Below are 12,490 nucleotides of genomic sequence, written 5' to 3' on the forward strand. Positions count from 1 at the left end.
AAGAAAAAGACAAGACTATTTCACAGCACAAAGGGACAAAAACTAAAAACTATAAAGGTTAACATAGGAAAAACCCATTAGGCAGAACTGTACATCCAGCGCTGTATGGGAAATGACAGTGCAGTCTTTCCACACCTCCTGGTGCCCTGCTCTATATGTTTCCCAACTGAAGGTTCATAAGATGCACCTCTGAGTTATTTTAGAGAACCGGTTGATTATTGGTCGATCCACTGCTTCAGACATTCTCCTTCATGAGTGAAAATCAAGTTTGACTTCAGACCAATTAATCAATTCAGGACACATTTACAAAATGTCTAACGGAACTGTATAGACAATATGCTTCACAGATTATGAATACTGGTTCAACCATTTCACATTTAATTGCTTATGCAATGAACTGCCTAGATGTTTTGGGGGGTAAGAGTGTTCAACAGAGAACCAGTACAATATATTTTGGTCAACATTACATGAGCAATTGATAATGTAGGAAACAGCAGGCAATTGTACAAAATCAATGGCGTGAATGTAACTGGGCATTGGCAATTTGTTCAAAAGAACGAGAAATTGCATTTCTCATGTGCCCAGGGACTAGATGATGTGGAGGGTGAACAAGTAGTTTTAAGAATTTCAGCTGTGATCTGGCGAATGTACCAAAGCCAATGAGAAAAACTGTATTATACATACATAGACCCATTCCGGTCCTACTGTCTGGCCAGGACGTTAGGTGTGTTTTGCATCCTGTCTGTGTGTTTACGGTAAATGGTTATTTACTTGTGACTGCATATGGTGCATGACTGACTGAGAGTTACTGTGCTTCTTGCTATTGCATGGGGTGTATTTTCCACCTCAGGGAAAAATGACACAGTGTTATTTGTGTGCCGGTCGTGCTTTCATCTTTAGTGTGCTGGGGTGGGGGTGGGGGTGGGGTGATGATGTTCATGTTGTTTATGATGATGATGATGATGAAGTTTATGTTTCCGGCTGTGTTTTACAACCTAAAAAACACACACTCGTGAATACGGAGTAATTCTTCCCCAGCTGCATAGGGTGAAAGGAATAGTGTTTGTGTATGTGTGTCTGTGTGGTTGGTACACAGTGTGATAGAAAGACTTATTAAATAAAATCTCCACTGTGCATTAAAAGGCTGTCAATCTTTTAGGCTTTTATGTCTGTCTGTTTATCTACCTTTCTGTCTTTCTGTCTTTCTGTCTGTCTGTCTGTCTGAGGTGTCTGTCTGTCTATCTATCCATCTACCTGTCTGTCTGTCTGTCTATCTGTCCCTTATTTTCTCGTTCTTGTCTGTCTCCATCCAGACCCGTCAGTAACCAGTCGTCTGTCCGTCAGGTCTTCCCAGAGAACCATGGACTAACAGGAGTGTGTTGAGTGTGGGACATCTGACTCAAGCATGCCTCTGAGAGGGTATCCAACCACCTCACTGTGATCAGCTGGAAAGTAAGTCAGACTCTTCCAATTCATTACTGTAAAATACTGTAGTATGCAGAAAAAGGATATGCACATTTGTTTGTATACAGTAAATTTTGCAATGTGCTTTATCTATACAGAAAATGTACATTTGCATGTCAATTTCTACATATTTCTTACATACCGTATGTGACAGTGAGCAGGGAAAGAAATACTGCGACACAACAATGAAAAACCTGCTGTAGTTCTTTGAAAAAACAATAAAATGTTCCTCCTCACGGTACGTAACACTACAAGTTCCCATCATCTTGGTGGACATCCTTTCACTCTTGTTGGTCTGGCAAGAGATTTTCGTCAACATTACATCTAATATTATCCCTTACAAAATGTTTTTATCTCCTGCCGATTCCTATTTCATTACCACGTCACCTGGCAGGTAATTTGCCAATTTAGCAGACATCACAAATATTCCATATCATAGATATTTATGGAATATACATTATCTCTGACAGATGTTGATAATTGAATGGATCATTTTCCATGTGATGGCTCACATGATGAAAGAATGTTTAGAGGTGGTGGAGAGTAAGACAATTTCACTGAGAATCAACTCTTCAGTTTTGATCAGCTGGCCATGTGCATGTACCGGTAGGTATTGTGCCTATTGTAGACAATTGTACTTTCTCCTTTGCACACATGTTCCATAACCCGTGTAATTGGCTTAAATGAATAAGATATTCAAATTTGGTGTGAGCCAGAAACTAGTTGTTCAGAGATTTGAACAGAGATTATATAATTCAAGAATTGAGCCAAAACAACAAAAAGCTGTAAATGTAATGACAATTCACGTTTCCTGTTGCTACTGGATGGTTTTCCAACTGTAATAAACTTGCTCACATTAAGATACGCGCCGCAAAACATCTTCAGGACACACAGGATTTTAAGTATAGAAACCCCTCACTGGATGTCCATTAATATGAACGGAGAGAGCATGGTCAGACTGGACTGGAGGCAGGTTTCCTTTCCTTTTACAACTATTCAGCTCTGAAAGCCTGCTACATATCTAATGAGGTGATGTGGAATTTAAGGGAGGCGGATGAGTGAGTGGTTTGTTATTCTGGGTTGGTTCTCCCTCCCTCACAACGTTTCGGTGAAATTACAAGACATCATGCGAACCTTATTTCACGAAACATTGTTTGAGACGTTAATCATGAGCTACATTGGAGAGAGGAAGTCTCCATGGAACCCTTTACATTTCCCCGACAGGGAGACAAGCACCCTAAAACATGGCCACCGTTTTCCACATCCCAACCGTAAGTCACCTTGAAAGACAGACGGCGACACGGAGGGAGACAAGAGACTGAGAAGGAGAGAGAAACCAACAGAGAGAGAGGCAAGGAGAGAGAGGGGGGAGGGAATGAGACAGGGAGAAAGAGGGAGTGTTGGAGAGATAGAGAAGAGTGGGGGAGAGATGGAGAGGGGAGAGACAGGGAGACAGAGAAAGAATGTAGTACACGACCTTTGACCATGTAGCACACTATAAATGTAGTACACGACCTTTGATCATGTAGCACCCCATAAATGTAGTAAATGACCTTTGATCATGTAGCACACTATAAATGTAGTACACGACCTTTGATCATGTAGCACACTATAAATGTAGTACACGACCTTTGATCATGTAGCACACTATAAATGTAGTACACAACCTTTGATCATGTAGCACACTATAAATGTAGTACACAACCTTTGACCATGTAGCACACTATAAATGTAGTACACGACCTTTGATCATGTAGCACACTATAAATGTAGTACACAAACTTTGACCATGTGGCACACTATAAATGTAGTACACGACCTTTGATCATGTAGCACACTATAAATGTAGTACACAACCTTTGATCATGTAGCACACTATAAATGTAGTATACGACCTTTGATCATGTAGCACACTATAAATGTTGTACACAACCTTTGCCCATGTAGCACACTATAAATATAGTACACAACCTTTGACCATGTAGCACACTATAAATGTAGTACACAACCTTTGCCCATGTAGCACACTATAAATATAGTACACAACCTTTGACCATGTAGCACACTATAAATGTAGTACACAACCTTTGACCATGTAGCACCCCATAAATGTAGTAAATGACCTTTGATCATGTAGCACACTATAAATGTAGTACACGACCTTTGATCATGTAGCACACTATAAATGTAGTACACGACCTTTGATCATGTAGCACACTATAAATGTAGTACACAACCTTTGACCATGTAGCACCCCATAAATGTAGTAAACGACCTTTGATCATGTAGCTCCCCATAAATGTAGGGAACGACCTTTGATCATGTAGCACCCCATAAATGTAGTAAACGACCTTTGATCATGTAGCACCCCATAAATGTAGGGAACGACCTTTGATCATGTAGCACCCTCTCAGGCCGGACATTCAACAAGGCTTAACTATTCTGATTAGCTGTTTTGAAGTTGCAATTAAAATGCCTTTCTTGTGATTTTTGCCTTGTAAGCATCTCAGTTGAAGACATTTAAAGGCTTCACACTGAATAATGTACATAATGACTCATTCATCGATGACGTTTCAACACATGCTTCCATGTGTTATTGAGAGACTCTCAAGTCGTTTCAGTGACATTGCTGTAAAATGCAACGCCCGACGTGGAGGAGACGGCCATTTGTGTTGCCTGTGTGATGTAGGAGGAAATGCACAGCCCCATCTCAGTGTGTCTGCATGTTGCTCAGGTTTATGCTGCAGTTTAAACAAGATGACAAGTTCCTCTGGTTGTGTGAGGTCATCCTAGAAGAAGTCATCTGACGTTTTCTCACCCCCTACACAGAGAGAGGAGGGAGGGAGGAGGGAGACAGAGAGAGTGAGGGAGAGAAAGAAGGAAAGTGAACAGACATCTCACCTTGTTGACACCTTGTTGACACCTTGTTGCTCCCAGGTTCTGCCGAATCATGAAGGTCAAGATGAACAAGACAGGAAAAGCCCAGGACATACTGACAGACTGGTGCTGCTCCGCACCAGTGAACACACACACACACACACACACATGCACGCATGCACACACACAAAGCACACCTTTACTGGAACAGGAAGACGAAAACTCTACGTCTTAAACACGACGAGTGTTACTGAGTGTGACTGATCTGTCTGTGTTGGTGAAAGACCGAGGAGAAGATGGAGGACAGTGGTCGTTTTAGTAACTCACTATGTCTTTAAGCTGTTATTCAACTAAATCTCTGAACAACAGGTGTTTTGCAGTTGGAAATATTCATGGTAAATAAGAAATCATTCAAATGTGGGTTAGTTCTAGCTGACACTACATTGAGAATGACCCCTTCACTTTGTTGTGTTACTGACTTTGTTTCTAATTGATAAAACAATTGTCATCAATTTACACACAAAACCCCATCATTTCTTTATTGAACGTGGAGACAGAGAGGAGACATGGTAGACCTCTCTGCTCTTCACACAGTACCATTAGTGACCTCATCAGTCATCCTGATATTACACACACATGCACACACACATACAAACACCCACACATACAAACACACACACACACACATGCACACACACACACATACAAACACACACACATACTGGGAAAATTGTTGAGTTTCTGCACGCACTCTCAAACACACCCGTCCACCCACACAATGAGGAAGAGGCATCTAGATTTCATTGTACACTCCTACACACACACACACACACATAAACACAATCCAAAACACACACACACCTACAAAAACACAATGCAACGCACACATACCCCTATGCACACTGCAACACACAAACACACACACAAACATACAAACACAGGTTGACACACTCATCTAAACATACTCAAACTTTCCAAAACACACACACACACACATTAAAGATCCTCTCCTATTTTCTTTCCTTTTATTTTGGGGGTCTGTGTGAAGTCAGTGGAAATATGTCAGGTTCCTGTAATGTCCTGACTGAGTTTTCTCCGGTGAACTCATGAAAGTGCATGTGTGTGTGTGTGTGTGTGTGTGTGTGTGTGCTCCCAGATGACAGTGTGAAGGCTGGCGTCGACTAAGGTGACCGCTGCGGCTTGGCCCGCCCATCCCCATGATCACATGACTCTGGACATGGACGCGGTCCTGTCGGACTTCGTCAGGTCCACGGGAGCTGAGCCGGGCCTGGCTAGAGACCTGCTGGAAGGTAGGACCAGAACCGTATCTGGCTGGGGTGGACCGGGCCGGCGGTTTGTCGGGTGTGACTAAAGGGCACTCCTAAATGCAGTGGATATAAAAAGTCTTCACACCCCTGTTATGAAGACAGGTTCATGTGATGTAAAAGAATGAGACCAAGATAAATCATGTCAGAACTTTTTCCACCTTTAATGTGACCTACAACGTGAATAATTCCATTAAAAAACAAACTGAAATCTTTGAGGGGGAAAAATAAAAAACCCACAATAACTTGGTTGCATAGGTGTACACACACTTAAACTAATACTTTGTTGAAGCACCTTTTGATTTTATTACAGCACTCAGTCTTTTTGGGAAGGAGTCTATTACTATGGCACATCTTGAAGTGGCAATATTTGTCCCCTCTTCTTTGAAAAAGTGCTCCAAATCTGTCAGTTCTCCTGTGCACAGCTCTCTTCAGATCACCCCACAATTGGATTCAGGTCTTGGATCTGGCTGGGCCATTCCAAAACGTTAATCTTTTTCTGGTGAAGCCATGCTTTTGTGGATTTGGATGTGGGCTTTGGGTTGTTGTCGTGCTGAAAGGTGAACTTCTTCTTCATCTTCAGCTTTCTAACGGACGCCTGAAGGTTTTGTGCCAAAATTGCCTGGTATTTGGAACTGTTCATAAGTCCCTCCACCCTGAGTAAGGCCCTGGTTCCAGCTGAAGTAAAACAGCCCCAAAGCATGATGCTGCCACCGCCATGCTTCACTGTGGGTATGGTGTTGTTTTTGTGCCAAACATACCTTTTTTTATTATGGCCAAAAAGTTCAACCTTGGTTTCATCAGACCATGCAGAACTCAGTTTGTGTCACCCGGGAATGGGCTGTATGGAAGGCAATACACATCTTATTGTAAGTACCAAAACAGCTTCAGGCAGTATTAAAATTTCATCTTTACATCTCTCTCTTTTTTTTAATGTTTTTTTGTAAATGACTTAATCAAGCAGACTGGAGAATTGAGCTTTGAAAAAGGTCAAGTCGCTGGCGGAAACCAAGGGCGGTGTTCCCCTCAGGCCAGTGGGATTAGGCTGTAATCTAGACCGCCAGAATATACAGGATGTATTCATTTAACTGCAGTTCAGTCCAGGGCACATTTCCTTATGCTGGTCATGTTTACTGGCAGTGCAGATGTCTGGTTAGGGAGTGTTTCATGCACCCTACAGGGTCAGCCCTCTAAGTCTTTTGGTTTTTACATAAAGAGATGTTTCACTGCAGTATCCCTCGGTTACAGACAGGGTTGTCTACAGATGCCGTATCTTAATCGGACGGATATTGTAGGAAATGCTAAGTTGCATTTCCTACAAGTTCACAAATGTTTCCAGAGTTTTCTATTTCCTCTTGAAAATTACTTTATTATTTGAAGGGAAAATGTGTGTTTGTATATTCCATACAACAAATCATATTTCCTGTTGCTCTAGGAAGATTTTGAAACAGGGTGCGTGAAACAGGGTGTACTCATTCTGTAATTGTTCCACCTTCGCAGATGGTCATCAGTTACGATCATATTAACCAGTAGAAGGAGGTGGAAATTATACATGTATAGCATGGAAATAACTATCCCCCCATCCAACCAGTTTGAGGAGCTAAGCAAACATGTCTGTGTTCAGGGAGTGGTTAATTTCACAAGACCACTGTGTCATTTTTGATTGAGGAAACACAAAGCCATAACACAGCCCTGCAAGCTGAAGGAGAGAAGAGGTTTGAGCTGGCTCTTTCTTTTCAGGACCCTGGTCTTGGATCAGCCACCATAATGCACTTCTTTAGAGCTGAGGTGGGAAGGATTCATTTCCTGGGCCATCTGTGGGTTGTGTCATCAGTTTGTGTCTAATACTAGTAATGATAATTAAAGCTGCGAGCAGCGTTTCAGGGGGTCAAGCGGGGCCCAGGAAGCATCTCACTGCATGCTCTCACTAGAGAAATGTTTTGCTATTTAAAAATGCCCAATGCCGCTAGTAGTCAGGATGTCCAATCAAAGAAGAGGAAATCAAAACAAAAGACCTCGAAACCAGAAAAGGAACCAGGCAATTCTAGTTCAGCCGATTAGGAAGGATGAATATTGTTGTCGCTGGCAGGTTTCAATCCCTGGTTTTCTATGTGACAGACTTTCTTTAATCATTATGCTATTTAAACAGCAGAATGCAACTTTTACCTCAGCCATTACATTTTTGCTGAAATAACATGGACAACAGAACATTTATTAACGGAACTAAAGAGAAGTCTTGCACAAAGACTATATATATAATAGCTATACAGCCTACTTATAACAAAAACAGTAACTCCAATCACTCCATGGCTGATTTGTCTCTTTGGAAAACAATAACATTATATAAGGGTCAGGTAAAAAAATTATTCTCCTAAATATATGAGAATCATGGTATTACAGAGGGAATATATCTTGTTGTGTGAAGGCTGAAAAGCACCTAGTGGATAAACATTTATGACATAGAGAATTTGCAATGTCTGAGAAGGGAATTCAACTGGGGTCACAATATTGAAGGACCGGGATGTTCCCACTACACCACAGGGCTTGCTGGCTGTCCAAATAGTCTGAATGGATTGTGATCTATAATATCCGAAATAGCATACACAGGGGCATATTTTGAAAATCCACCAGAAACATTTACAATATAAATAACCGTAAACAGTTTTGGGCATACTATAACACAGCTACTGAAAGTTGCAGCCAGCGAGGTTTTTGTCTATTCTGAACAAATCTTAATATGTAGTTTTGTCTGCAGCGAGGCTGGAACAGCAGTCGGCTTCATGGCAGTCTGTGTCTCTAACCACTACGCTTTTTATCAAGGGATAGCATATCACTCCCTCACTTACTCAGTAAGAGACATTTGCTCTTCTTGGGCAGCTTCACTTATGCGGTCTGGCAAAAACCATATAAAGTGGAGAATGTGTGTATGTGTTATGTGTAGAGATATGGGACATTGTGCTTGTGGGGGTGGAGGCGGGTTTCTTGGATGAAAATAGGAATGTCTGTTTGCTGAGTGACAGGAGAATGTGTGTGTCATTGTATGTGGAGATATAAGAGTGTGTAAAGAGAGACAAGAGAAAGTGTGTTTGGAGGGAGGGAGTAGAGGGTAGGGTAGGAATATGTGTGTGGAGCAAAGAATGTGTCTTGGTGAGGAGTCGGGGGAGGAGAGTGTGTATTGTGTGTGAAGAGAGAATATAATGTGTGTGTGATAGTGTGGAGGGAGGAGTGCATATATTAGCCATCTTGTGTTAGCCACCCTGCGTTAGCCAGTGTGAAATGTCACCCTGGCTTGATTCCTAATACCATTGACTTTGAATGGGAAAGGGTGTAGCTTGTTAAGCTGGAGAATGTTTGGCTCAGTTACCTCATTTAGTGATTAACATCTCCAGAAAGTTATGTCTCTGACATATTTGGCTGATTTTTTTTTATGAATTTCGTAAAATCAGTGAGGTTTGTAGCACCACCATGAGAGCTAGCTGTTCATACCTTTCAGGGTTAATTCCTGGCCTTGGTGTTTATCTGTAAAGCAAGTAGCATCTTTCTTGGATAATCGTTTTAGGATTTATAGCCTTATATAAGATTTGCCACAACTATGTCAAATTAAATTGCGCATTGTGGCCACATTGTTTGAGTTATCAACTTTTTTACAGACTTTTAGAGATAATGGTCCACAAATCCTTCACAGCAAACAGCATGCCAATCTATTCAACGGTCTCAGAGATATCATTTAAGATGTCAAAATAACGCAAAACACTGGTGAGGTTTATAGCGTACCCATAAGGTCATTCTATACTTGACCTCTGCTGTCCATTTATGGCAGAGATGTTAATGGGCATTATTCGTTTGGTAGCTGTTGAATATTCCCATGAGGATTTATGGCCTTATATAGTCATAAACCCGCCCGCATCAATTTCGGTCGCTGATTTTAAGCCATATTGTTTGAGATATAAACTTTCTTCATATAACTTGAAAAGAGAATGGTTCAAAGGTCCATCACACCCAATAGCATGCAAATCTGTTCAGCAGTCTCAGAGGAGATGTCGTTAATGAGGTTTTCACAGATGTCAAAAAGGAGGCCATATTGTTTGAGAGATCAACTTTTCTTATATAACTTTTAAAGACCAGTCGTCCTTCACACCAGTTATCATCCAAATCCATTCAGCTGTTCGGAGGAGATGTTGTTTAAGTGTGTTTTTATCAACGGCAAAATCGTGAGAAACATTGGTGATGTATGTAGCGCCCCCAAGCGGTATTTTTGTATGGGACTTTTCCTGTCCATTCCTAGCAGACACATTTACGAGTATGATTCGTTGCGTAGCTGTTTGATGTTCCGTTTGGGATTTATGGACATCTAAAGTCATAGACCCGCCCAGCTCAATTTCATTCGCTGATTTCGGGCATATTGTTTGAGATATCAACTTTCCTTATATAACATTTAAAGATAATGGTTCAAAGGTCCTTCACACCAAACGGCATGCAAATCCGTTCCAGAGTCTCGGAGGAGATGTTGTGGAGAATAATAATAATAAATATAATAAAATGTACAAACAGAACAGGGTTCCAGCAACTTTGTTGCTTGGCCCCCTAATAACTAATAGTATTAGCTTATTTCTAGCAGAACGATCACTATAGCTGTAAAATATACACTATGGTCCAAACCTGTCTAACTGCCAACTCATCCGTATGAGTTTCCTACAGCATCTCAGTGATATCCTCATTACTCTTCCTACAGCATCCCAGTGATATCTTCATTATCCTTCCTACAACATCCCAGTGATATCTTCATTATCCTTCCTACAACATCCCAGTGATAACTTCATTATCCTTCCTACAACATCCCAGTGATATCTTCATTATCATTCCTACAGCATCCCAGTGATATCTTCATTATCCTTCCTACAGCATCCCAGTGATATCTTCATTATCCTTCATACAACATCCCAGTGATATCTTCATTATCCTTCCTACAACATCCCAGTGATATCCTCATTACTCTTTCTACAGCATCTCAGTGATATCTTCATTATCCTTCCTACAGCATCTCAGTGATATCCTCATTACTCTTTCTACAGTATCTCAGATATATCCTCATTACTCTTCCTACAGCATCTCAGTGATATCCTCATTACTCTTCCTACAGCATCCCAGTGATATCTTCATTATCCTTCCTACAACATCCCAGTGGTATCTTCCTTATCCCCTCCTACAACATCCCAGTGATATCTTCATTATCCTTCCTACAACATCCCAGTGATATCTTCATTATCCTTCCTACAGCATCCCAGTGATATCCTCATTACTCTTTCTACAGCATCTCAGTGATATCTTCATTATCCTTCCTACAGCATCTCAGTGATATCCTCATTACTCTTTCTACAGCATCTCAGTGATATCCTCATTACTCTTTCTACAGTATCTCAGATATATCCTCATTACTCTTTCTACAGCATCCCAGTGATATCTTCATTATCCTTCCTACAGCATCTCAGTGATATCCTCATTACTCTTCCTACAACATCCCAGTGATATCTTCATTATCCTTCCTACAGCATCCCAGTGATATCCTCATTACTCTTCCTACAACATCCCAGTGATATCTTCATTATCCTTCCTACACCATCTCAGTGATGTCTTCATTACTCTTCCTACAGCATCTCAGATATATCTTCATTACCCTTCCTAAAGCATCCCAGTGACATTCATATTCTCCTCATCCCTGTAACATGAAGGTCATCTAAAGGTCACAGTAAACGTCCCTTCTGCTGGGGTATACACATATTATGGCCGGATCTAACACTCTAATAACAAACACGCACACACAAACACACACACAGAGTACAAACAGTTTTTGAGTAAACTGCTCTCTCGTTCTATTTGTGAGTGTATATGCATGCATGTGTGTGTGCATAGGTTTGTGCTTGTGTGCAAGACTTTATGTGGTTATGTAATGTATGTATGTATGTACGTGTATATGTGTCCACTTGTCCAAAGGGAAAGGTGTGTGTGTGAGTGTGTGGTGGGGGCTCTCAGCTGGAGTGGGGAACATCTCTATCTGCAAGACCATGGCCCAGCCTGGTGTTTGTGTGATTTGTGTAATAGAGTTGGGAGGCGCTGGAAAAGTGGGAGGGGCTCTGGAGAGGTGAGAGTGACTCTGGAGAGGTGGGAGGGACTCTGGAGAGATGGGAGGGGCTGAAGCCATTTCAAAGAGACCCATATGAAAAGGCTTGAATTTTCAAATGCACACACTCTCACACAAGTGTGCATATGCACACACACACTCACACACACACACACTCTCTGTCTCTCTACTCCTCCTTCTCTCTCTTCCTCCCTCCCCCCTCTTTCTAAACATTGCTGTGAGGTGAGCCAGGCATCAAAGCAGAACGGCTGAGCTGAAGAGAGGCTTTCAGGAATGAGGGGGAATAATCTGTGGGAGAGATGGCTGACTACCGCCAGAAGACTGTGTCTGTCCCAAATGTTCCCTGTGTGGAACACTTCCTTTTAAAAGTGATGAGCACTGCGTTGTAGGCATTAGGGTCTGGCTTGGGGAACCGTTAGCGTGTTCTGTAGGTTGGCGCTACAGAGGAGGTCCAATTAGAAATGCATGAGCTAGCATTTTTGGGGAGGCGCACACAGTCTTTTAACTATTAGCGTTTCTCCTCATTCTCCTCCCACGTCTCTTCTTCATCCTCCTCCGTCTCTTCTTCAGCCTCCTTCTCCTCTGCGGTGTATTCCTGACTTTAAGTGTTCTGTGGATGATGTATGGAAAAGGGAGGGATGATGCACTGCTTAGTTAAGTGAATACCTCAGACTGAGGGCTGGAC

General features: G+C 41.7%; 1 protein-coding gene across 1 annotated transcript in view; it reads left to right on the forward strand.

Annotated features, from left to right (window-relative positions):
• The first annotated feature begins 4,414 nt into the window (after nucleotides 1-4,414).
• Nucleotides 4,415-12,490, forward strand: part of otud7a (OTU deubiquitinase 7A) — a 42,196-nt gene continuing 34,120 nt past the window's right edge. The window contains exons 1-2 of the mRNA XM_034296267.1: nucleotides 4,415-4,467; nucleotides 5,512-5,651. Coding sequence (XP_034152158.1) covers nucleotides 4,415-4,467; nucleotides 5,512-5,651 — 193 coding nt within the window. The remainder of the gene's footprint in view (nucleotides 4,468-5,511; nucleotides 5,652-12,490) is intronic.

This window comes from Esox lucius, chromosome 2 (assembly GCF_011004845.1).
Source record: "Esox lucius isolate fEsoLuc1 chromosome 2, fEsoLuc1.pri, whole genome shotgun sequence".
Taxonomy (NCBI): domain Eukaryota; kingdom Metazoa; phylum Chordata; class Actinopteri; order Esociformes; family Esocidae; genus Esox; species Esox lucius.